General features: G+C 37.6%; 4 protein-coding genes and 1 long non-coding RNA gene across 15 annotated transcripts; 2 read left to right on the top strand and 3 right to left on the bottom strand.

Annotated features, from left to right (window-relative positions):
* Positions 1 to 1,372: 1,372 nt before the first annotated feature.
* Positions 1,373 to 2,924, top strand: LOC122524857 (sperm-associated antigen 7 homolog; the record flags this gene model as incomplete). The annotated part of the gene is given in 5 exon segments (XM_043647344.1): positions 1,373 to 1,773; positions 1,861 to 1,928; positions 2,053 to 2,141; positions 2,233 to 2,570; positions 2,652 to 2,924. Coding segments are annotated over 5 exon segments (687 nt in total). The 3' UTR covers positions 2,765 to 2,924.
* Positions 2,925 to 3,188: 264 nt separating this feature from the next.
* LOC122525041 (exocyst complex component 8) lies at positions 3,189 to 6,369 on the bottom strand. Its single transcript, XM_043647589.1, has 8 exons — positions 5,948 to 6,369; positions 5,443 to 5,804; positions 5,066 to 5,368; positions 4,851 to 4,995; positions 4,216 to 4,728; positions 4,015 to 4,145; positions 3,489 to 3,905; positions 3,189 to 3,416 (listed from the first exon to the last, which is right to left on the bottom strand). The coding sequence occupies exons 1-8, from the start codon at positions 6,003 to 6,005 to the stop codon at positions 3,210 to 3,212; spliced, it is 2,136 nt and encodes a 711-aa protein (XP_043503524.1). The 5' UTR covers positions 6,006 to 6,369; the 3' UTR covers positions 3,189 to 3,209.
* A 683-nt stretch (positions 6,370 to 7,052) lies between these two features.
* On the bottom strand, positions 7,053 to 11,231 carry LOC122525048 (cell adhesion molecule 2-like). The gene is made up of 6 exons (XM_043647606.1): positions 10,424 to 11,231; positions 9,391 to 9,596; positions 9,126 to 9,261; positions 8,899 to 9,032; positions 8,475 to 8,742; positions 7,053 to 8,402 (listed from the first exon to the last, which is right to left on the bottom strand). Exons 1-6 carry the CDS (start codon positions 10,500 to 10,502, stop codon positions 8,329 to 8,331), a joined length of 897 nt encoding a protein of 298 aa, XP_043503541.1. The 5' UTR covers positions 10,503 to 11,231; the 3' UTR covers positions 7,053 to 8,328.
* Positions 11,232 to 13,016: 1,785 nt separating this feature from the next.
* On the top strand, positions 13,017 to 27,052 carry LOC122525045. Of its 11 annotated transcripts, XR_006305697.1 has the most exons (9): positions 13,018 to 13,032; positions 16,732 to 17,691; positions 22,574 to 22,779; positions 22,852 to 22,987; positions 23,070 to 23,209; positions 23,284 to 23,548; positions 23,658 to 23,724; positions 26,332 to 26,913; positions 26,978 to 27,052. XR_006305697.1 is itself a non-coding variant. In XM_043647597.1 (8 exons), exons 2-8 carry the CDS (start codon positions 17,628 to 17,630, stop codon positions 26,645 to 26,647), a joined length of 1,191 nt encoding a protein of 396 aa, XP_043503532.1. In that variant the 5' UTR covers positions 13,017 to 13,032; positions 16,732 to 17,627; the 3' UTR covers positions 26,648 to 27,052. The 11 variants fall into 11 exon arrangements, 10 of the variants coding, with proteins under 10 accessions (XP_043503532.1, XP_043503530.1, XP_043503535.1 ...); XM_043647597.1 differs by having other exon boundaries at positions 13,017 to 13,032; positions 22,577 to 22,779; positions 26,332 to 27,052; XM_043647595.1 differs by having other exon boundaries at positions 26,332 to 27,052.
* LOC122525051 lies at positions 26,254 to 26,655 on the bottom strand. Its single transcript, XR_006305699.1, has 2 exons — positions 26,490 to 26,655; positions 26,254 to 26,417 (listed from the first exon to the last, which is right to left on the bottom strand). It is a non-coding gene; the product is annotated as an uncharacterized LOC122525051 (long non-coding RNA).

Genomic DNA, 27,052 nt, shown 5'->3' with positions numbered 1-27,052 from the left:
TAAAAAGTAAATAAAGGATTCAATTGAAAAGTGCATCTGCGAATTGGACCACTCATGTTAGGCTATTGTATCACTTGACTGTATGACTAATATAGTTTGCTTTTTGTTACAGGTAATCATCGTTGGATTTATCATCAAACCTTCTGGATTCTTTTTTATTTGAGTGTCTTAAATTGCTTCATTTTAAAATATATATATAAATGCATTTCTGAAGGCACACACATATTTATATATTAAAAATTAAATATAATTATATAAAATTCTATATTACAATATAAATATACTATATACTATCAAAGTATATGTCATATACTATCATATATACTATCAAAGAATATACATTCTTTTATAGTATTGTATCGTCATCGCCTTAAGTATCTACTATCGCCCATTGATGGTCAGATTAGTAACTAAGAGTAATGTGGTTACGCGAAAAGTGGACTTGTGAGCTTCTATGTACTTCTGTCTGGTATTGGTTGAAATATTACATTACCTATTAACGTATTTTAAATAGAAAATAATTTGGATATATTTTTATAAAATTTACCGATAACTTACATTGTTATTTAATCTTTGCTTTGTTAGATTTCGACATGTAAACGTTTTACTACCGAATAGGTGAAATTTTTATGGTGGGGCCTATGAGTTATGTTTCTTAAAAAACGTTCTCAATTAAATAATTTTCTCTCGTTTCATTTTTTCTGATGTGGACATCTTCAGGATGTACATCCCGGGTATTCGGAAGCGGTGAACTCCTCGTGGTTAGACCCGGGCAATGGTGTTTTACTTTCAATATAATGTTTATCATATTTATATGCTAAACATTCTATTGCAAGTAAAATCTAGCCAAAGACCGCTTATAATAAAAATTATAATAGTAATTAGTTTCTTTTAAATCCCTAATTAATATCATATTCTTTAACTCTCCTTTCCTTGGTTCCATTTATCCATTTCATATACAGAAGCTAATTACGTTATAATTAATAGTTTCATAATTATTTATTATCTCGATATTTGTCTGTTTGTTGTGATAAGGTTTATAGTGCATATTGTCTTTATTCATTTAGTTATTTTTTAAATATTAACAAGATACGTGTACCTTAAATAGTAAATAATACTCTCCGAGTTATAACTCCGCAGGGACAGGTAAATAATTACATAAAAATGCAAAAATAAAATTGTTACAATTCTAAATTGTATTTATTAGATGTATTATTCGTTTTATACACACAATAAAGTGTAAAAAAATTTTGTCATGTAAAGTGCAGAAAATGTCAGAGAATGCAATGCTGTAAAGTGTGCACCTTGGCCATTTCTTTGAAAATTTCGGTCAAATATCTTTTATACTAAGAGTTAGTGGATTTTTAAGACTCTTATATTAAATTAAAGTACACTCCTTTTTATATACATAGATAAGCAAAATATAATTGAATTATATGCATATCAATTAGATTATTAAGCGCAAAAAATGCAATAAAGAATGAAATGAATTGAGTAGGCAATTTGTATGAGCCGCGAAGAATAAGTTGTCGCGATGCTAGCGCACCTATGTCCAATAATACACATTATTGGAGTACATATACAATTTGACTTTTTGATTAGATTTTATTTGCTTTAATATAAATGAAGAAAAATATTTGATCGTCGTTGAATAATATTTAGTAGAAAAATAATATTTTAGATCTCCGTGAAAGATGGATTTGTTAGGATCTATTCTGAACTCTATGGAAAAACCACCTACAACGAGCAACAGGCAAAAGGCATTAATAAAAAGTCAGTTGATATTTAACCTTACTGTGTGCATTCACGTTGTGATTAAGTGATTTACCATTAAGGATTTAACCGTTTCATATTACGCAGAACAACAAGAGGAGTATCAAAAGCACCAAAAAGCAGAATCCGAAAGGCTGAAGAGTTTTCGAAAAAAGGTAAAATCGTTGTAAGAAGAACTGTATGTTATCTGTATGTTATTAATTCAATTGTATGTTGTTGCTGTATGTTATTAATTAACTATTTCTCTGAATTGAAATGATTTTCTGATTGAAATCATAGGTGGAAGAAAAAATAAACAAGTTTCTTCAAGATGACACTGCTAAGGAATACAAATTTCTTCCCATGGATCAGATTCACAGAAGTATAATGTATATAAAGAAATAACATTTAGACTATGATATTGTTAATGCATTTTGAATATTTTTATTGTTAATGCATTTTAACATGTATCTCTATTAGACACGACGTTGCTGAAGTTGCTAATGTTTGGGCATATTCATTCGGGGAAGAAGGCATTGATCGTTACATTATGATTTTCAAAAGGGAACATGCTCCTTCCGAGGATCAATTGAATACTCTCCGAAAGGGGGAAGAGTGGAACGAGGAAGTAGCAAAAAGAATACAAGAAGAAAGGGAAAAGCAAGTAAAAGAGGAAGAAGAGTCATTAAACTCGAAGAAACAAAAAGATAATTTTGTTCCAAATAGTTACTATAAAGACAAATATCAGCATATAATTGGAAAAGAGGCAGCTTTGGAGGCTGCTAGAAAAACGGAAGCTAATAGCAACTATGGTTGTGGTAAGTAGCATCATTGGTTATCAAAACGCCCATAACTTAAATAATATGTGTCATATTGTACGATAAATGCATATTTTATAGTACCTAGCGAGAATAAAAAGGATCAACGAAGTATAGAACAAACGTTAGCAGACATACGTGCAAAGAGAAGAAAATTAGAAACAAATAATATCCCAACTGACGGTAAAAAATGAAGAAACGTGATGTAGTTTATAATTATATTGTTTCAATTTATAAAAATTTAGTTACGTTTTTATTCCTCTTGTATATATCTGATTGCCTGGTTGTCACAGAGATCATAAATTTGTGTCTCCCGTATATATTAAACGTTTATCGGATTATTGTTCTGACAAATCACGTAAACTATTTTTTCTTTTTTCTTTTTTTTTTTATACGTATTATAAGTATAGAGGCTTAATAATTTTAATGCAAAATTTTCCATGAATATATATTGTAATAATAGGCAGTGCTACGTGTTTGAATATATTAAATTATTAAAGTTAACATATATATATATATATAATTTATATCTATATAGATATTATTTATATACAGTGTATTTATGTACATTATACAATCTTTCAGTTGTATGAAAATATTTTTTGCACAGCGTTAATATTGTTTTCAATGATGCATCATTTAAATATATTCAGTGGATGAGTATTTAGATACAGAAGTCCTAGGTGCGGCTTTAGGTTTCACTGGAGAAATTGGTTCGAACACAATTTGTTCCTTTAGTACTAAAAGTTTAGTAAACTTCTGATTTGTTGCACTTTCGTATAACTCCAGAATTCTATTGACAATTACATCTCTAATATAAGCCGCGTTATCTTGTATAATTTGCCTCTGAAATATAGAATAAAAAAATAAAATTAATGTTAAATGATTTGCGCATAGATTTGATAAGCATTACATTACCTCTTGTTTTAATTTTGGATTTTTAAGAGACCTCGTTAAATGTTGTACTTCTTTTCCTATCAATGATAAAAGAGCAGTATCGATTGTCTGCATAAGTTCCGGAGTAGCAATGCTAAGACAATTCTCGATAAAATTAATGCATAATTTGGAAAATTCTAGCGTATTACTGGTTAATGCGATCCAAAAATCATTCGTTAAATAAGCTTGTGGTACACCGATACTAAGATTATCCAATTCCAATAACAAATTTCGAAGATTTTGACTATTTTGCAAATTTGTCGGGCTCCATATATCCTTTACAGCATGGGCCTCGAATGTATCGATGTAATTTTCGCTAGTGACTAGTATAACTTCAGATAAAGGGGACCTAAGCTGACCATCTAGTTGATAACGAAAATCCATGCCTAGCTGCGTTAGCTATAGAATTATACAAGATATTAAGACTAATGAATTATAAATAATCACTCCACCTGACGATAAATCTGCAAATTCTTTATCATAAAAAAATAATACAATTTGTATTTACCTGGTCGCAGTGACTTCTAACAGCAACGATACATTCTGCTAAAACGCTTAATGATACTTGCGGGATGAATAGCAGACTAGTCAAGTGCGACGTCAAGTATTTGATTTCTTGACTACACCATACTACTAAGCCTAGACAAGTAAATTAAAATCAATCGACGATAATATTACATAAGAATTATAAATGATCGTTATGACTTACCCGAGGTACAATTTGTAGACTGTGGAAAAAGCTTTAAAAATTCTTTAGCCATTTCTGCTATATTACTGAAAGCAATTGCACTAATTTGTCGTATATAAGGCACAATGGCACCTTCTCTCTTAACTCTTTTAATCCTTGCTTCCAGCATAGCACTACATAATCTTAGATACAACTTACATCCTTGAGCGCTGCGATTTAATTGTATTAAAAGTCTGACTATGCGCCGTGCGCTTCGTAAACCACCACCTTGTAGCGATTTCGACTTTGAACTCAGTTCAAGTTCTTTGATTAAAACATCGATGAGAGCGCGTCCTCTCTCATTAACTTTTGTTTTAATTTCCAATAAAAGAGGTGTCATTGTCGTATCTTTTAAATATGTCCTAGCTCTTTCTAAAAGACTATAAGCATCTTCAAAGTGACGTTGTGCTATACAAGAATCTAAATCCTCAGCTACTTCTAACATCCATTCGGGTGGAGGCTCGTGATATTCCAACTCCTCTTCATCGTCTATACCTACAAAAAGAGAAGAACACGTATGATCGTATATCTAATATAAGTAAACAGAATAGATACACACGTGGACACATTTCTCACTTTTATTATGAAACATTATATAAATCATAATAAAAACTAACCTAATGTATTTGATTCCAAAGACATAGAGCGCGATGGTATAGCTTGTTTTTCCTTAGAATTTGTATTCTTATCTGCATCGTTACTACCATTTTCTTGCGCCAACTTGGCTCTTTTTGCTTGTTCACATTTGTCCAACCATTCCTTCTGCAATAGATAATCTCCTGTAATTCCTTCAGTTTAATAAATAAGTATAATTCTCGTATTACACACTAACTTTACTTGTGGCAGTTGCACACTGAAATACCCTAGTATCTGGAAAGGCAAGTAGTTTAAATGCCAATTTCACTGTACCCAGATCTCTAATATTGACAACAGCTAAACTTTGTAAATTATAGACAGCTTGCATCTTGTATCTTGGTGGGCCCCTTTTGCCACCATTAGCTAACCAAGAGGCTATCATTAATACGTCGTTGAATAAATAAGCATGAATTCTTTTCAATGGCATCCCATCTACTGGATCTAATTCTAGAAGAGAACCTTCGTGCAAACAAACACGACCAGCAATTTCTGCTAAATTCTGTAACGAATAAAATAATTACAATACTCATATAGATTTATTCATATTTTTAATGACATTAATATAAAACTAACCATTGCTCCTTCTACATTTTCAAGCAGTTGAATCAGTTTTTGCTTTTGCTCCTGCTCCTTGGTAATATTATCATTGTTATTGTCTTGTTGGGTTTCTGATAGATCTTCGAATATAAGGCCAGTAGTTCTCGTTGAGCCAAGTGTGCTTAATAAAGAACGTTGCTCGCTTAACAATTGCGACAACTGATACATTTCACTTTCTAAATGAGAAATTTCTTTTGCTGTTTCTATAAATTGCATATAATTTTGATAGACATTGCGCTTCAGCAAAGCAGAAGTATTATTGGCAAGTTCTTGAATTTTTGCACGTTGTTGTCTAAGTTCATCTGCGCCAATACATTGTGCGCTGAGATCCTTAACAACTGAAAATATATTATTAATGAATGTTAAACATGCATCATTATTAAATACACAGTAATATAATTATAAATAAAACATAATTAATATAAAAAAAAGATAGATAAAAGTAAAATAGAAATATAGTTTTGGAAAATAAATCCCTTACATTTTTCCGCATTGAAATCTTCTACTGCAAAAGTTTTAGCTAAATTTTCTGCCATCATATTTTCCACCTTATTAGTTTATCTTCTTGTCGCTATTAATAATTCTATTAATTATACGATTGTGTTTTGATGTACTATAGATAAAAAGAATTTATTTTATTTGAAAGATACAAATTCATGTTCACCTTCTCCTACATTCACTCACACTTTCTCCCTCTCTCTCTCTCTCTCTCTCTCTCTCTTTCTCTATCTATCTATCTATCTATGTATCTCTCTTTTTCTCTTTCTCCTTTTTTACGATGTCGATACTCGTTAATAGTATGCACAATTTTCTAACCTATCGAATTTGGTTGTATTCGATATCTGACATTTTTCATACTGAAGCATGCATATAATTGCGCATGCGCGCGTTACGAACTTGTGCAAATGTATAAATGTATGTACATTAATGTCAGTAATATAACTAAAAAAAATTATTTTAATAATTATTAAACAATTTTAGAATTTAGTTAATTTTGATCTTATATATTTCAATATGTCTAGTAAGTATTACACACGCAGCTAAAGATATTAGCGTAGTCTAAGTTAACGACTACGACGTTTCTGTAACATAGCAAAGATGGCGTTTATGGCATTTATGATGGAAAATGACATCCGAGAAAATTAAATTCATTATAATAAAAAATATGTTATTTTTTATTGTCTCTCTTCTTTCTTTCTTCTCCTCATTTATCTCTTATTCTCTTTCTCTCTCTCTCTCTCTCTCTCTCTCTCTCTCTTTCACTGTAACTGAAAACATTCTTATGCAAGGACCAGTTGCATATTGCAAATTAAATATGATGGAAAAGCTAACAATTTGAAGAACAGTATGCGCGCTATCATTGTATGACATTCAAAGGAAAAAAAAGATAACGTGTATGCAAAATTTAAGGGGAAAAACATTTTTTAATCCTTGATTTTGATATCATACGTTATTAACAATAAATTCTTCGAATCGTTCATTCTAATATAGAAATATGTATGATACTTATGTCATGTATGATTTTTCAACGACAATATGCATGCATCTATCAAGGCAAATAAACTGAAATACATTGAGAGCATAAATATTATATAATGAATAATTTTTAATAACGAAGAAGAGTATTTACATATGTACAAGCACGTAAAGGACTTATAAAGTAAAACATATATATCTATATAGGGATATTAACGAACTGCTTCGTACGAGAGAAGCAAAGGAGAGTTTGTACGATGTGCAATATCATACATCGATTCCATTACTAAAGACCTTTTCATTCGTCTTAAAGAAGAATTTGACTTTTTCAGTTCTTAAAAAGATAATATCGAAAGAAACGTTGCATAAAAAAACGGCGACGTAACAGCGGAATCGACCTACGGAATTTCGCTTCTATTTTATTTTAACAAACAATACAACATCACATATAAATATCATATTTCTGCTATCTCTCATTACTTACTCACTAACATATTATGTAAGTAACATTTGTTGTGTTGCTATTACCAAATGCAAAATGATAAATTATAATGCGCATAGAAAAAGTCATATAAGATATTAACCGATAGAGTACGATCGACACGTAGTACAATATTATAAGTTATTACGTTATACGTTTTTCAAATGAATCCTTAAGACGAATTTCAATAGATCGTCTATCTTACAATTAATTTGTATTTCTATGTGTTTCTTCTTATTCGAGATGAATGATAAAACGATTTCAATATAATAATACATCTCATGCGGTTATTTAAAAACTGCTTTTTTTCGATTATGTAAGATTTGCATAAAGGAATTAGAATCGATACGGTGTTTGTATAGAAAAAAACAAAGAACTGACACGAAAAGAAAATAATTACAGGTTACAGGTACGCACAAGTAAGTACCTATAATTTCGATGATTTAGTTTGGACCATCGTTTAACACAGCGGTACGAAAAGACGAATTATTTTTACTTTAGATATGTCGAAGGAGAATATATGGATATCGATGGCTCTTTTTTTTTTTTCTTTTTTTTTTTTTCTTTTTTTCTTTTCATCAATTTTCACGCGTGCATGTTAATACATTTAGAGCCTAGAACGTAGGTACGTAAGTAAGTATATTATTATACTTACTTCCACTTATCGCGATGAAGCGCGCACGGAGCCAAAGTTAAGTATTAGCTCACGCGATTAAGTATATATATTGTAATGATACTAATAGATATAAGGGTATGTGTGGGGTCAAAGATTGAATACGATAGATACGATAGAATGACAAATGTATCTCGGCGCAGTCGAGTTTATATTACTATAATATAATATTTTCCGACTTGACGCGCCTCGATGGGCTAGGATCTCTGGAGGTTGACGGTGAATTTTTTTATTATCGCATAAAAACGATTCCTATGTTAAAGAGGAGGAGGATTTTCCATTTCAGCAATACTTTGGCTGAACATCCTAAAATATATATCGAGCTTATAATGTTTCCTTAATAATCATCGATAATAAGAGGTGCTAGATTTTTCTTACCACTGATCAAATCGTTGCGAATATGACTTTGTGCTCTGGTCTCGCGGCTCTCCATTACAGGAGCTTTCAACATTCGTTCGTCTCCTTCGACGCTTTCCTCGTTGCTTTGAAGATAAACAGCGGCTATCGTAGCCAAGCATTTAAGTTTCATGTCGCCTCTTTTAAAGTGTTTGCTGGCAACTCGAAATTCCAAACCTAAAACAGCTGTTTCCAATCCTCTCACGTCGATAGCTGTAATATGCGGACCTTTCAAGTAGAGCGCGTCGGCCTGTCAATGCGATCGTATTCGTTATTCGATATTCGTTGTTCGTTATTCGTTGTTCGTTATTCGTGGTTCGCTTTTCGTTTTTCGTTTTTCGTTTTTCGTTGTTTGGTAAAAAGAGAAAAGTAGCGTTTTTTCAAATGAATGCTTTTGGAGACTTACGGGCTCGCCGTTAATGAACCACGTCAATAAAGCAGCTGGCTTCGAGGGCGCGGATGTACAATTTAGACGGACGACGTCGCCGACCTGATATCTCGATCGACCACCCGATATTAGTGGACCTTCATCCGGTAGGACTGAAAAGACAAAAGACGAAAGACAAAGGACGAGGATCGAATGCAAAACGCGAGAGAAAATAAGAGAAGAATCTTTGGAAGAAGTTGACTCACCGACTACCGTCATGTCGGCATGCTCGGAAACGGTTTGAAAAGCTGGCGCTTCGGCCGACACCTCGCATCGATACCTTCCGGAACTGGAAAGATCCACATTGTTTAAAACGACGGATTTTTCCGTCGAATGATGCGCCTGAAAGTCGATAACAAGATATTTATCGCAGCAATGCTCGTCGTTCGCGTCGATCCGCGATTAGCACCGATCAAACATATTACTCTTTTAATAATGCGTTTATCATAATAGTTATGTATAGTAACGCACGTTCACATTTACGCCGGCGACGGGAAATATTTGTACCATTGGCTCGTCCTTTGGAACGTATCGATAAAATTCGTGACCATCTTTGTACCACTTCACCGAATACAGCAGTTCGTTGTCCAGACTAAAGTTGCACTGCATACGAATGGTTTCGTTGAAAACTACGTGTTGCGGTATCTGTAGCGTCGTCATACGAAGGGCCGTTATATCTGTAACGAACGTGTATTCAATTACACGTAATCAAATAAATTTTCCTCAAATATAATATATATACTTGCATATTGCAGATAATATAGGCAAGTATTTACCTATGTATACAGTATATAAATTATTACTTTCCACTTTTTTTCCCTTTTCAACCCTTTTCAAATCAAGAAGAACAGAAACCCAAGTCCAAGAGAAGAGATATTGCATATAGTTATATCGAATAAGATACATTGAAGTAAGATTTGATCGTTTTATTAAAATAAGTGGAATATATATATATATATATATATATATATAAATATATAAAATATATTATATATATATAAAGGAAGTTTCATCGAAATCCAAGCGAATTAGAATGCTCCTAAGCAATTAAGAATTTGTTCGCGAGCGTTGCAAACCGTTTTACAGTTTTTTTATTATATTCTATTGCTTTTCTACTCTAAATGACGTCCTTTTCGATCTTTTTAGACGTCTCGATCTTTTCTATCGTAAATGATAGATAAAAAGTTACAAGCAGACCCGTATTTCGTGTTTTAGTGTGTCGACGATTCTTGTATGTATCATGTTAAGCTTTTACATGTATGTACAATCATGAAGAAATAACTTGAAAAACTTTCAACATTTTCTATTCAGAATAAGATTTTGTATGATTACAATTGATATCTTTCGTGAGAATAAAAAAATAAATATTAACGTCTATCGTTCGATCGTTGAAATTATTTATATACGAAAACATATATAGTAATAATCTAAAGGAAGGATGGTTCAACGATAAACGATCGATTAGATCGATTAATTAGTAATTAGAGAAAACGTGCAAACAAACCTGAATAAATGTGTAATAGGGAGAGAAGAATGAATCTCGAGGGTAGGAGCGTACGAAACGAGTCCACGTAGCGCAGCATCCTCTCGCGAGTGGTTCTCGTTCTCCAGGTCGGTGAGCCGTTAAACCGATCATGGACTTTTCCACAAAATAATGTTTCACGATACTCTTACTCTTTCCATGGCTCCAACGTGGCCTTTCCCTTTTTCGTCTTTTCTTATTCTTTTCGAGGACATTAGCGTCCAGGTCAGGCACCTTCTCGGGCACCTTCTCGGGCAGCTCTTGGGCAGCTCTCGGGGATACCTTCTCGGGCACCTCCTGGGGCACCTCCTGGGGCACCTGCTGGGGCACCTCCTGGGGCACCTTCTTGGCTACCTTCTCGGCTACCTTCTCGGCTACCTTCTCGGCTACCTTCTCGGCTACCTTCTCGGCTACCTTCTCGGATCGATTCCAGTTCTCTCGAATTTGGATGGAACGCGGAGGATCGCCAATAAAAGACTTTAGGTGTTTCTTCCTACTTCGGGGTAGCACATCATTTTCTTCCTTATTGGTCAGCCCACTTGACTAATTGAAAATCTATATACGTATAGAGTAGTTGCGTTACACAGGTTTCCACCTTCCGCGGCAAGCAGTCGGTACTGCGGCATCGGCGGAGCAACCGCCGAATAGAAGAGGAGGTGGTAAAGCGGGACACGCGACGACGACCACTGCTTTTCCTTGTTGGCGATAGTGATATTGATGGGAAGCTGGTGGTGGTGGTGCGTCCGCCACCGCCTCCACTGCTACCGCTACCGGTGGCAGTTGATGGTGGTAGTTCGCGAAGCTAGCGACGCTTCTACCCGGGAATAGAGAAAGAGAGAAAAGAGAGAGAGAGAGAGAGTCGGCTTTTGGTTCGTTCCTAGGCGACTGCGCCGTTCTCCAAGTCGATGATCGCTGCAAAATCTTCCCTCTCTGTCCCTCCTCCTATCACCAGGGTGAGAATGAGTTTTCCTATATCGCGCGTACCTTCCTATATAAATACATATGTAACTTTACCTTTACTCGAATATAGCTTTTCTTTTGCTCGTATTTACACGAGCAAGTAAATCGCGAGCGGACTGGTCACTGTCATGCGTCGATTTTAACTAAATATCCCTAAATAGCTATGTTTAATATTACGTTTAAATATAATTATCTCATTAATATAACGCGATTAACCCTGTGAACGCGCGCGCACACGCATAATTTTTCGTTAAAGATTTCAATTTAAGCGAGTTAAACGCAATTATAAAAGCAATTCCGATGTGAGGAAATGCAACAATTATACATAACTTTAAAGACATAGCAAGACAATGATAACTATGCATAAGTTATAATCAGTCGCTATTTCATATTATTGTTAGTAAATATGAAAAGTAGATTTGACAAGTGGCAAATCTAAACGATTATTGTCGCTTTTAGATCGACAATAATGATCGAATAAGGTCGAATATACAATGTATACCTAACGTGTAGAATGGCTTTTCGGTGATGTTCACTTAGCTATATGTGTAAGTACGTAAGTAGTTATGTGCGGGAACCTATCTACCTACACGCGTTTCCGCTACATCCACTTGTTGCAAAAATGATGATAAACTCGTTATCGAATCTACTCCTCGTATTATTATCTATTTCCTTCGAATCAAGTTGCGTACACGATACACCCTCCCTATCGTCCTACCATCGTCTTGATAAAACAAAATTTCGTCGACTTTAAAGATTAGTTTCTACCTGAGTATTATCTATCGTCTTACTAATAGTCAAAGCTTTATTACGCAAAAGGAACTTGGATCGGGTTGAAATTTCATGCGAGTGTGAAAAGTAGATTATAAGACAATTAATAGATGTTCCTTATTTAACGAGTTCAAATCTTTCGGTTAGGGCAATAAAAATGACTCGACTATTTTGTATATACTACATACCCCTTGTTAGGCCGAGGGTTAGAGGAAGATAGGGAGGGCGTGGAGCGCGTGTGCGAAACAGAAAGCTAAAGAGAGGAGAGGTAGATCGACTAACGATCCCCGCCGAGTAATTGGGGTACCAGTTGCACGCGTCAGGATGAATTTCATCCCCCGAAGGCAGCGGCAGCAGTCGTCGTCTTACGAACTCTCCCCACCGCGGCCGACCGTGATTTCGTGATATTCGTGATTTCGTCCACGTAATACATCTAGACAATACTTTGTGCCGAAAAAGTCATACAGATATATTTAGTTCGATTAATCGACCCACCGACCTGCCGACCCGCCGACCCGCCGACCCCCGACGACGCGTTTATTCAGATGGATGTACAAAGAAACACGAGTACAGTTAATATAACGCGATACTTGTGATGATTTCATTAATTAACTTATTGAGTGGCGATTGAAATCAATGCATTAAACGCGTCATCGTCGTAATTATTTGGTTATTAATTAGGTTTGGCGCGGTTAGATACGCGTATATATAATATCTATTTATTTATAGATTGCTGCCTGATACAAATATACAAGTATAAATGACGAATCAAATCGATCTCGCTAGATTTTCGATAGATTGAAAAAAGGAATTTCAAGGATTTCGCAGGCTCGGAATTCTTTGAACACCAGGTAGAAGCGGTACGCAAGACGCATGCGCTTATTTATTAGCGCGACCGAAAATCGATATTCGCCCTCTCGTTTGCTCCCTAGGCTAATATTTCTTTCGACTTGGTCTTTTCGTACGCGCGTATCATCAAATTTTCTTCTGCTTACACCCAAAATCCATCCTAGCCCATTCCTCTCATTCCTCTCATTCCTCTCATTCCGATCGTTTGCGGTGCAAAGTTGATATCTTCTCGAGTCTATCGAGATTTCATTAGATAATTTGGAGAATAAATAAATCCATATCTCTAATATATCTAATATCGTTAAATACTCTTATGCAATATAATCGAAATGACATGGTAGAATTTTGAAAAGTAATACCAAGTTCCCAACCTTCTTTTTAGAGTCGTTTCGATCAATTGGAGTTGTTCGTTCGACCGACTGGATATACTACTTACATATGTAGATATATTTGCGCTCGCACAGTTCGAGTCTCTCGTGAATATCATCGTACGACATAGTTTCGCGCAAGCTTCTTATTCTCTCGAACGTTTTTCGATAGACGTTTCTCGCAATAGATTCGAGAGTAAGAAAGGTAAGCGGTAGGGGAGCGTCTACGATATATCAAAGTATTTAATAATTGCTTCGTTATTTTGGTCACACCTCTTCAAATGATTAGAAAATACTATTCTACGACCATTGCAACCATACTTGACTTTTTTTTTCAATCGTATTGAAAATCAAAATCAATGCATTCTATTTTATTGATATAATCAGCTTGAATAGTCTCTTTGAAATGAAAATAGATGAGTTCTAGTCTCGTTTAAATTTGGTTCACCCCTTGATGTATTTTTTATGTAGGTACATATATATACACACTATATGTACACTAATATGAGCACAGTTGATAGGTATATATAGATATGTACGCAGCGCATTCGTATACGTAACATACTTGCAAAAGTATAAGTAGTCGTGTTGCGTAAGTAGATACTCGAGGAATATTACAGATGCTTATGCGAGCATGAAACCGGCTCATAAAATGAGTGGTCTTTGCGTATATAGAAGATGCCATGACACGAAACCATGACATGAAACCATTTTCGATGAAACGACCTGCATTTAATGGAACGAGAGGTGCGCAAGAAAATGTTCGTCGCAATTATGCGCGTATCGTGTCTTTGGAACGATTATTTGTTTTTTTTTTTCAAACTTCATCCAAACTCCGTTGTTTATAAACGTTTTCTCTCTCGTCATAAATAATGCACGCGAAGAAACAAGTAGGACGTTGCTTTCGTTTTCAAATGAAACAAATCTATAAAACAAACAAAAAAAGCATCCGCAAAATGATAGAACCTCCGTCTTCTAACTTCGTCATAGCTATATCGTCGCGTTGTGACATACTTATTGTTAGTACAACATACATACATACGTCAACGAAAAAATATCCTTTTTTTAACGTCAAAGTAAGCCTATGACGCACATTACATGAGACAAAACGTTCAGAAATATCCTTGTAGAAATGATAGGCGCAATACTAGAGATCCAGTCGAAACCTAATTGTTATACGAAAGCGACACTTCTTCCAAGGATAAAATTTCATAGCTATATAGTTTCATAGCTATATAGGTTATTATTTGATATTATTTTAGCAACAAATAATGATTGACGCTTTCTTAATATTGCATCGTAAACAAATCATTTGTTTGATTCATCGTGAAACATAATCACTTATAGCGGTTTCTTCCTGGCTATGCGACTTTAACGAATGAAACGAAACTTTGCGAGTAGGTAATCTTTCTTTTTTCTAACGATATTCGAACAAAGAACGATAACAAAAGTTGGCGCAAAAAATGTAAAAGTAAAATAAAGAGGATCCGGTACGAAAGGAAGAAGGAAAGAAGGAAAGAAAAGAAAAGAAAAGAAAAGAAAAGAAAAGAGGAAAGACCGGAGAGAGAGAGAGAGAGAGAGAGAGAGAGATGGGGCAAAGACTCTGTGCATTTTCCGTTGGGAAGACACAAAGTGGGTCATCTCGAGAAAAAGTAAAGTCCGTAAAAGCGAGAAATGCAAAAGTAAAACTATGAAACGCAGCTAGAAAAGTAGGGGAAACGAATGGATAGACGATAAGCAAGGAAGAAGAAACGCTTCTCGCCTAAATAGCTCGATATGATTATGATTATGATAGTAGAGATACTTGCGATTCTCGTCTCGTTCTCTCATCAAATATGATACCGTGCAATCTTTTCCCAACTCGTTAAGATGTTTCACGCATAAGTCGTCTCCTTTGATATTTCTTAATAATGATAATTATAAAGATGAGACAATATATAAACTACCATAGGAGAAAATTATTCATGAAATAAATGAAGCAAACGATTTCCTTGAAAATCATATTTCTTTGAATAGGCGGTATCTAGTGAAACCTATAGAAGACTCTAATCGGAATAATTTCCTCGCATTTTATCATGAAAATTGGGCAGCTGCTAGCAGTCTCGTAGGCACGCACGCACGCACGCACGCACGCGCGCACGAGGAATAGGAAAATATATACGAGCAGATGCTCGTGCCCAACTAATTGCCCGCCCTCGCCTCTTTCTTTCTTCTCCCTCGAACGCGAGCGATATTTGAAAAAGTTTCCCTCGAGCTATTGCCTTTACGCGCGGACAACGCGTACTTAGCACGATTATCACGAATCTAACTTCCGATTATTTTTCAAAAATAATATCAAGTACAATTTGTTATAAAGATGACAACAATTGTCTAAAGATCCAGCAAAGAGTTCAACTTTGCTCGATATTGAGTTTGCATAATTGCATATTCTTGCAAATGGGCTCGGTAAATCTAAGATTGCGAATTAAGACGCGAATTGAATAAACTGTAACAGTGATAAACGCGAATTGAATAAACTGTAACATTCTATATGATCATTAATAATTTGAAAGAAGAACAATTTGAACGCGTCAATCGGATAATACTCGTAGCTGCTGGATAAAGTACAATAAAGTTGGCAAAGTTGGGCGTTATACTAAGCGTTTACTAGGCTTTCTTCTCGTCGCATGGTCCAACAAGTTATCGAAAAATTCCAATGTTTTAAATAGAACGAATGGACCTTTTGGGTAATTGTACGAAATGCGGGTTCTACGAGATGCGCGAGCTAAACGAGGGCAGGAAATAAAAGCGCTACAAGAGACTCGTTCAATCGACTTGCGCGTATATACGGGTAATAGACGTATAAAGTATAGTTCTGCGTTAAAAGGATCTTTAAAGTGTGCTCGTAAGAACCCTAAACGAAGCTACTGTTCTTCATTAGTCCGAAGCATTCACAAATCGCGAGCAAGTACGCTGCTATCGCGAATCATCGAGTTGCGTATTAAATACATTTATTTGATACGAAGAAAATAGAGATGCAGACATTAAGATAAGTAACGATCGATGCATATTAATCTAATTATTTCGATGCGTAACGGTGCACAATTCATTCGTCCTCGCGCATTTTTACGAGTACTAAAAAACATATTATACGAGTAGAAAGCTTCCGTCGTCAAATAACAGAGATGCGCCAGATGCGATGACATACGCATGCGTGAGTAACAAAGCGCGTGCCCAAAAACTTACAAATCTCGTATTATAAAGATCTACGTACACCGAATGTGCGTGTCCGCGCTTTTCGATGCATGCTTACGCCTTTTCCATTTAACGAAACATTAACTCAACTCGATTATTTTTCATTAGGTTGGTCTTCTTAGCTTTAGCACGGAAGGTTTTTTTCCTTCATCTTGTCGCGTCACCGATTACCTTCGACCATATATATATATATATAAATGCATTTATGGAACTATACATAAAATTGAAATAAAATAACAAACGAAATATGGAGCTCGAGGATAGGCGTGGTCGTTGAGGTACCTACGCGTGGCTACTTATCTAGGAAAAAAGAAGCAGAACTAGGAGCAGAACTACGAACAGAACTAGAAATTGCAATATCGAAAAGGAGGTGAGTCGGGAGGGGTAGGGAGGCGTTGGCGGTGGTGGTGGCGGTGGTGGTGGCGGCGTTGGCGGCGTTGGCGTTGGCGTCGGTTCCAGAGGCAAAAGCCTTCTCGGCGGCCGGTATTTCCGCGCGACGCGTGTCCGAGCTCGCACGATCCTCGTCGTGGTTAGCACAGCGTGCGTTCTCCGATTATCGTGCTCGCAGCTTCGTGCTCGCAGCTTCGCGCTCGCGACAGAGGTCAAGGAGAGAATATTTTGGCGGCAGACCGCACCGGTGCATAGTGCGCGCGCGCGCGCGCGCACCCCAGTGTCAGTTGGCAGACTAGATAGGCAAAGGAAAATAAAAAGTCTCGATGACCGACGCTCCCGTTATCTCGGTGGATGTCAAAGGGCAACGTACGACCTGACTAGAGCTGTGCCAGGGCCGTGCCAGGGCCTTTGTGCCAGGGCCGTCGTGCCAGGGCCGAAGCTGGGCTCGCCTCGCGCTGGCGCGCGTCTCCTCCTTCGAGCGACGTCGCGACGTCCTCCTCGTCATCGCCATCGCCATCGCCATCGCCATCGCCATCGCCGTCGCCTCCGCCACTACCACCACCATCACCACCACCACCACCACCACCACCACCAACAACAACAACATCATCATGGATTGGCATAGGAAGCTCGGACCGATCTTTCTCTTATTGCTTTTTGCTTTCGGCACCGAGGGTAAGTCCGTCTATTCGCCTGCCTCGCCCTAATTCCTTGCGCTCTTCTTTCGTCGTCCGTCAAACGGTTCTTTGTCGAGCTTCCCTCCGACGACGGAGGATTCAACTCGACTCTTCGAAGAATCGATTTGTTTTAGCTCCAATTCTAACTCAATTTACAAGCACGATTCTGGAAATGTGTAGACACCCATGTGTACACATTAATTGACTCGTCAAATTTAGAGAGCTGAAGAATTCTGTTGCGGACAGATGCGGTTCGTAACGAGTATAATTGCTCGCCCTCTACTCCATCTTTCGACGCAACAAACTTTTTCGAAACTTTCAGACGAAAGTCATCCATAAAATAGTACTTAAAAAGAGAATTAGGTTGAAAAAGCTATGCGCGTGGGCGTTGTTAGAATCATTCGCGAATAATGATTGTTAATTACGAGCTCGAGAAGAATGGCGAGCGTATTAGCGGGAATCGAGTATGCGCGAGAGACGATAGACGCAACGGTAGGTGCGAGCTCGAGAAGAATGAGCGGACCGGAGAGTGATCTTTCTCGTCATCGTGATACTAGATTCGCGATACCTAGCGAAACCTTAAGCACATTTCCTCTATATTCCACTTACGGATATTTGTCCTGTTGTATTATAATCGTTTACTTCTCGTCTAAATACCTATTTATTTATCGAATATCCACTTATAAGAGTCGTAAGGTATAGCACCGCTATTAACTCGATTAATATTCCAGGAACATTACGGGTTTATGACTGTATGCGCACGTTCGCATCGTCTAATCCTTGAATTTCGATGCGACTCGCGTCGTTGCGAACATTACCTATATCTTTACACTGTTCCTGCCTTGAGAGCTTGTTTTTCGAACAGGATCCTTATTATACGCGATTTCAACGATTTTAGAGCGAATTAATAACGACTCCAACCCCAACCCCTATATTTTATTAATAATGGCCACTTCCAACTCGAAGCAAATTAGCTAGATTTGCCATTAAATCGAACATTTTTCAATTCAAAACGATTTTGGCCAATTAAAAGGCAGGAAAGTATTCTCTCTCTCTCTCTCTCGTCGTCGTGTCCGGTCGAAGGCAGGACGGTCATCGGACCATCTGTCGTACGTTTCAAATGCGCGCGGTGTACCATGACGTTGGAAAAAATAATTTTATCGCGTGCGTCTGTTTCTAATATACGCTTTCATATGTGCGCTTCAACAGATATATAGGTTACTTACATAGCAAAGAAAAGAAAAAGTCAAAAAAGATACAGTACTCCGTTCTCTCTGCGGACTTAAGCCAGACGGAAAATTGCCGATCCTATAATAATAATCTCGTAAAGTTTGTAGGCAATGCAATCAACGGCGTGGACTGGATTGCGTCTTTTATACGTTGGACGAGTCGAGCAATTCTGCTGTGTATTTATTAAATAAACGCTCAAGGGCTAGTAGCCGTTTACTCTCGGGGGAAACTAAAATGGAAAGAAATAGGGAGAGGAGGTGCACCGCGAGAGCATAGAAACGGCGTATGGTCTTTCCTCTAAAACGCTCGTTAACTCTCCAGAGAAGAATCTTGTGAACGATAAATCGGTCAAGTTCATAAATATATTCGATTCCTGATAGATTAGCATCGAATCGATTTGAAACGCAAAAACCATTTAATGGATCCGATGGAAAAGCGACACAAAGGGATAAGCTTTTCATCGAGGGATTTTTCAACGTCTGTACGTCGATACGTCGAAGGGCTCTCGCTAGAACCTTGTAACTCTTATCACCGACTGTCGTCCAGTAGAATGGCAAGAGAATGGCTAGCGTCGAGGGGAAACCTCGAACGATAACGAAAACGCGCCAACGACCCATTCTTATACGCGAATAAGAAAATCTACCCATATACTCGCGCGAAAGACTATAGATTTGGCCGAGGAGAGGAGCGATCGGATTTGCGGATGCGTCGTATCCGGTAATTTGACTATTGTCGATTGTATCCGACGATACCACGAACGTGGCTGGGTGCACGCAAGTAGAACATTGCGCGCGCGACTGCCCGTCCTGTTGCCTTCCACTATTTCGATCAATTTATTTCGCGAAAGAAACATTGGGAAAAAGCAAATTCGTTGGTTCGTTCGCACGTTCCTTGCGCGCGAGTATCGATTTCCGAGAAAAACCTAAAAAGAAACAAAAGATCGTTTAACTGCGACAGAGTTTCTTCTCGATCGGGCGACGATAATTTACGCTCTCTTTTCCTTTCGTATGATGCGTTAAACCGTCGTCATCCGAGAAGGGGAAGTCTCCGCGGATCTCGTGGCTGATCCCTTGAGAATGTCGATCAGCGAGTTCTTCCTCTTCTGCCCCTTTCTTCCCGTGGCAAGGAGCACGAGGTCTGTCGGTCATCATAGTGGATCGAGGGTGCATCATAGCGGTTTACCTTCTAATTCTTAACTCTGTAGTACTACTACGTAAAGTAGTTTAGGACACTTCTTTATTAGTTTATTTGGACGTATCGACTGCGACTAATGCAACGATCCAAAAATCGTTGTAACCTGGGCCGCCAACCCTGACGCACGAGATAAACGTATAAACGTATAAGTAGGAATTATCGATATAAATATAAATCTAGAAAAATGCTCGGCCCGATTTCTTTAGAATCCTGTTCGATGGGAGACTAAATCGTTTGTTAGTTTTATAAGAAAATTCTTCTCGTTTTTTCTTTTATAAAGAAGATAGGCGAGAACCAAATCTTTTGCTTTTTTCCCTTTATTTATTCTCCCAGAGTGGATGCGTCGCGTGAGATGTTTTTTCCTTCTTTTCCAAACTTTCTTCGCGATCGTGAATCTTTTAATAGAAAGCCTACAATATATTTGCTTTTGGCATGATTTACGACGGTCTTGCCGATTACGCGTGCCCTATATCCTATCTCTTTTTTTTTACATGCACACGCAAAAGATATTCGCGCGAATGTATGCATATGCAAATTGCTCTCTCTCTCTCTTCCATTTTATCTCCCATGGTAAAGATGAAACAAAACCGCTCCAGAGTCTAGTTAAAATGTTAGAAGAATAGTCGGAGCTATACGTCGTTGTTAAGGTTTCCCGTTTTTACACGTTCGGCAGAGAGAGAGAGAGAGAGAGAGAGATAGATAGAAAAAGCTCGACCCTTTTTTTCTTGGGATGTCGCGACCCTCTCGCGACCCGTGTACGACCCTCCTACGACCCTCCTACGACCCTCCTACGACCCTCCTACGACCCTCGTGCGACCCTCGTGAAAACGACACGCGACACCGCTTGCCCTCTCTCGCCTAACGCAGCCAAGAGTTAGCCGATGAGACCCGCAGATGTTTGGCTTCGCTCTTCGACTGGTATACGATTACTTTGTAAAGTAATATCAAAACGAAATTAAGCGACGGAGAGTCGAGACGACAGGGACGACTGCAGCCCGACGCAACTCCGACGACGCCTGCTCTTTGCTATCCTTTTCTTAGGAGTAGCTCGAATTTGGCTCTTTATTTCCTATCCAGGAAGTCCGGTCGATCGAGTTTACATCGACTATTTTCGAATTTGATGCTTTCTTTTCCCAGACCTCCCCTCGATATTTGCCCTTAAGGTAGAGGGATCGATAGTCATCCTCGCTCTTTCTCGTCGTCGACCGCACGAAAATGCGTTATAAGCGTGTATAACCAGACTTTCTTTAAATTAGGTACGCGTGATCACGGTCATTTGGCAGCCGGACAAAAATCTACTTTTACACGTACCTATTTATCAAATCATTTTAATTTTGTCCTACTATTATATTTTCCCTACGCACATTTTTAGAGGAGATAACATTATTCGAGAAGAGCTAAGCTTTTGGAAAATTGATCTCGTCGTTGGACGAAGCGAATGAACTTTTATCAACGTTAAGGACTAGAAATACTTACCGTTGGTATTCTCGATAATATCACGAGTTTAGATCATCGATCCTTAACGGGCAATTAACTGGCAACATCAACATTACCGTCCGTTTCTGGACAAGCTGATTAATGCGTTTCTCGAATGACGACGAAACGGTAGAAAAATGGCATTGTTTTCCGGTGACCTCACAGTCCGGCGACGATTACTCATACCTATTAACCGTTCGTTAGTCGCGGGGTCTTTTTTCTCTTCCGACGCGACACCCCTTTTTCCCTCTAACTTCAACGCATTTATTAAGACACATTTTCTCCCGTTCGAATCGTACGTATTTTGACTAATAAGAAGAAGAAGAAGAAGAAAATGAATGAAAAGAGAAAAATAGGAGGATGGATGGATGGATGGATAGAGGGGTACAACGAGTGCGATACGTATATAAAGGTATGATTCATTCTTAGTGCGTTAGGAATGATAACTCATGCATATTGAACGACAGGGGTTGGGATCGTTCCGTGAGTCAGTCGAACACGCGCCTCTGGCAAAAAAGCGAGAGACCAAGCTGAGTCAATGGGAAGAGTAAGGTATTGCTCCTGCTTCCCGATCTTCTTCCTGGCTCGATTGCTGGCTCGATTGCTGGCTCGATTGCTGACTCGATTGCTGACTCGATATCTTGAGTTCCCGACGAACAAGACGCACGCGTTTTTTCCTAACGTCGACTCGCAAAGGGCGCTCGCAATTGACGGTTCTGTTTTCGCAATGTTGTTTCTATCTTCATCTTGCTTCTTTGCAACCGTAATAATAGCATACAATAATGCAATCTCTCTCTCTCTCTCTCTCTCTCTCAATAAAATCAAGTTGAGAACAAGTTAATTCGATTAATGTCAAATCAGACTATTAATCGTTGCTGATTCACAATGTATCCTTTAGAAAAGAATACGCTTATCCGCATAAGCATATTAGGTAGACACATTTGTATGCATTTGTATGCATTTGTATGCATTTGTTTTAGAAGTAGAGGCGCTCAGGATGCTGGAACTTGTTATACCGCAATACGTGGTACGGGGACAGAACATACGTCTCGAGTGTAGCTTTAACCTGGACGGTGAGATACTCTATTCGGTTAAGTGGTACAAAGATGGCAACGAATTTTATCGATACGTACCTAGGGATATGCCACCTGTATTGGTTTTCTCACTTCCCGGCGTTTCCGTCGACGTAAGAATCCTTCAACGATTTTTCTTCCATACGATATGCACACACATTATTATTGTTGTTTCTGTCATTTAGATACATAACTCTACCGAACGATCGGTCGTTCTTTATTCCGTTAATCTAATGAGTTCTGGGAGATATAGGTGCGAAGTCTCGGCGGAAGCACCTTCCTTTCAAACTGTATCCGATCATTCGGATATGATGGTAGTCGGTAAGTACTTTAACCATTTGACCTAACAAATAGGAACTTTAACGTTCCTAACGACACAAAATGTAGCTACTTTTATTTTCAGCTCTGCCCGAAAATGGCCCCGTTATCACGGGTAGACCTGGCAGACGTCGCTATCAAGTATCGGACGTCGTGCGATTCAACTGTACGTCGGCTAAATCGAAACCAGCCGCCATGCTCAGTTGGTTCATAAATGGCGAGCCCGTAAGTAAATGAAATGTCTCCTCGATGAGAGAAAACGCAAGCGTGTATATTCTCATTCCTTTGTCGTCGATCAGGTCGATCCACAATACCTAAGAGGACCTCATATCACGGAGGTAGACCGCGAGGGTCTAGAGACTGCCGTACTTGGTCTGGAGTTTCGTTTGCGTACGAAGCACTTCAAGAAGGGTGACATGAAGATCAAATGCCTGGCGACGATAGCGACTGTATATTGGAAATCGAACGAGCTCAGTATAGAGGGTGAAAGGCCCTTAAAGATGCCGGTAATGGAGAGTAGGGAGACAAGAGCGCAAGGCCATACACACGCCGAACACATTTTAGGTAAAATCTGCTTTTCGATAAATATCATTTGCATCCTATTAAACATTAACTTTATTAAACATTAACTTGGAATAATCGAATATATTCTCTATTCGATATATTGTTGCAGCCAGTGCAAATATCAAATCCGTAGGATCGTCCCTGTCGCTGCTAACCCTAGGATTGCTTATACTCCGGTAAGGCCGAAGGATACCCTTACGTATTTTCGACTTCCCACGATTTCCCACTCCTTCGCCGCCCCTGTGTGCGATACCGGATCGTACTGTCAAATTATCTACCAAATGATTCATCTTTTTTACATTTTTTTATATTTTTCTATCATTCCACTTTTATTGCTAGCGAAGCTAGTGTCGCATAAAGTGTCTGTCGCTTTTCAATTAAAGTGCATACGCGTGCATATTAAAACGTTCGTAAAAACGATTCGCAAAACGGATCGTAGTATCGATTAACAAGGTCGATATTTTCCCAATAAAGTCACAAAGACTTTATTGATTTTATTGATAATCATTCAATCAGCTAGATCATTTTGCTATTTTTCTTTTTTTCTTTTTTTTCTTTTTTTTTCTTTTCGTATTTCTACTCGATAATAGCTACTTTCACCGATGTCTTCGTCAGGATATACTACGTAACAAGTCAAAATTATTTTCAAGCGCTTCAAAAATCATTGATATTTGGTAAGAAAGAAAAAAGGCAAAATATAGTGGTGTAGGAAGAAATCGGGTTCGAACCGATTAAGAATTCTTCGCACTATTTACATGCAAGTAGATATATCAAATCTATGAAACTAACATAAGTACTTATTCGTAATCAATTTGTCATTCGATTCGATCGCGTTCTATCGATCTTATCGCTAATGAATCATTTAATAGGACAAAACAAATAGATCAACGAACGATCGATAGAATTTTCATTTTTCAGATACAAAACAGGGTGTATCCGGTCATCCGCTACGTGTCAAAATAAGTCTCTTTCATAATCAGAAGATAACAACAAAATATTACTCTTTGTTCGTCGACTTATTTTGACAGGTAAAATCGCCCCAAACTCGATCGAACCTACTGTCCACCTGTCCAGGTACACTATGTACGTTTATAGACACGTACTTTTTTCCTATTTACGTATAATTGCGTCAGAGTTTGTATAATCATATCGTCGTTATTATATTTACGATTAAATTTCTTACTTACGATTAAACACTTTTCGTATACCGATCGCCAGGCGGCATGCCATTTTACACGTTCCACCAATGCATGTCACAATTTTAATCGCCATTCTAATCGCCATTCTACTCGCCATTCCAATCGCCATTCTAATTCACGATCATACTTGTCAAATAAATCAATCTTATAATTGATCATCGGACTGTAAGTCGATGTTTATTCAGTTGTTAAGCGTTAAGGGCTCAACTTAACGAGTAACCATTGTCCAAGCTGATTCATTTCTCGTGGTTTAAAACCTTGGAAACGTTGGACGCTTGAAGACGTTGGAAAAATGAACAAGAAGAAAATCAATTAACATTGCGTTCTCTAAATCATAGCTATGATCATTCTAGTCGGTAAAAATCACATAAATTATAATAATGTCATATTTTAGGATGATTGTAAAGTATGTAAATCTAGACTGTGTACCAAAGATATTCCAATTTTCGCGATCACAACATTCCTAATTGTTAATTATAGTCGTAGAATATGTAAAGAGATAAATCCGTATAAAATTTCATATATGACGACGGACGACGAGAATATTTTGTACATATGTACATAAATAAAACGTACGTTATATATGTATGTATAAGATTATAAGGTAAAATGATGTTAAGTTAAGGAATAGAGACAAAAATATCGCTATATTACTGATCTTTCAAAGTACTGAGATTTATAAAAAGAAGAGAATTCTGTCCAAATATCTTGTATACCAAGGAAATAAAATCATAACAAAAAAAAAAATAAGATTCGACTACAAAATATCATTTCTTTTACGTCGATGGTAACCTCGCAAGGAGGAGAATCATAGAGTACCAACATTATTGATACATCTTTCTGTAAAAAAAGCATGCTTTTTAACGTGAAACTTATTGAAAGATTTCAAGGGTGATTTGGCAAAGAAGTTAGATATCTTTTGCTCTTTACGCGTTTCAGGATTCTCTATTTCTTCCCACTCGACGGTTAATGCATTAGATTCAAGAATCCTTTCTGCCGTAGACCAACTAAAACGAACAATCTGTGGAAAGCCGAATATGGAATCAATGTTGGCTAACAACCATTTCTTAGTTACCGGATCATTAGGATATCCACTGCCATATTCACTTTCGTTAGAACCTTCGCGAAATTGCCACGCACGTATTGCATGATCTCTGCAAACTTTGGCGCAAATACTTGCCGCACTAACGATCGGATAAATGGAATCTGCTTTTTTTGCAACAACGATATCTAGCTCGGGAAATATTTCTTCCAATCGAGATTGATATTTTTCTGGCTTTCCAACTGTATCGACGTATAATTTTTTCACATTTACACCAGCTTTAACGGCTTGCTTGATTAATCCAATTGCTGAATCTATGGAAAGCTCGTTTAAAGATACTTTACTACGACGATACATACTATTGGCAATGACATTAGGAGATATCACGTCCACGGCCCATCCTATTTGATCGCTTGCTTGGCATGTTTTATCAAAAATACAGTCTCTTTGATTTTCCGTTAAGCTTTTTGAATCTGCACAACCTAAGTCTACGAGTAATTGCTTCTGGGACAATGGTGCATAAGCTATTCCGTATACCATAGGACCCAATACAGGACCTCTTCCTGCTTCGTCTACTCCCAATTGGCACGGTTCCTCGCGACAAGCATTTGGAATCTACAAAATAATACTGAACGATTATTTGGAACCGTTTGGACACTGGCTAAAGGACCTGAAACTCTTGTCAAATTATTGGCCTTACCTCGGAAAAATAAATGTCATTATTACTATGGTCGATCTTTTCAAAGTAAGACGTCAATTCCGTTCTGTTTTTTATTATTACGTTTGCCTCTTTACTCGATTTATCCATTTCTTCTTCAGCGTTCATCTCTGTTATATTATCGATTTGAAAACTCATAACTTTTGTTGATCTAACCTCAAAAACAAATCAAAAGACGTTCGGAGAAACCGCCAAAGTTTTAACGGTACATGCAGCGGCGGTGCCTAGCGGCGGACCCCAGCGGCGGACCCCAGCGGCGGACCCTAGCGGCGACCATTGAAGCAATTAACCAATGAAGCATTGGTCGGTGCATTGGTCGGTGCATTAGTTGGTGCATTAGTCGATGCATTAATCGGTCCTTTACATTTCGCCTCTATCTTCTATTCTCTTCTATCTCTGTTTTCAAGTACGAAAGAAAAAGTTCAACGGTAATTACCGATTGGTTAAATATCTAAGCTCACTGTTTCCAGATAAAGCGGCAATGAGAAATTAATTGAACGAAATATACTACATCAAATAATTTCTTGATAACATATAATAACAAA

This window comes from Polistes fuscatus, unplaced genomic scaffold (genome assembly GCF_010416935.1).
Source record: "Polistes fuscatus isolate 324 unplaced genomic scaffold, CU_Pfus_HIC Scaffold8, whole genome shotgun sequence".
Lineage (NCBI taxonomy): Eukaryota > Metazoa > Arthropoda > Insecta > Hymenoptera > Vespidae > Polistes > Polistes fuscatus.
Note: the sequence above shows the minus strand (reverse complement) of the source record. Positions and strands in the feature narration are given on the sequence as shown.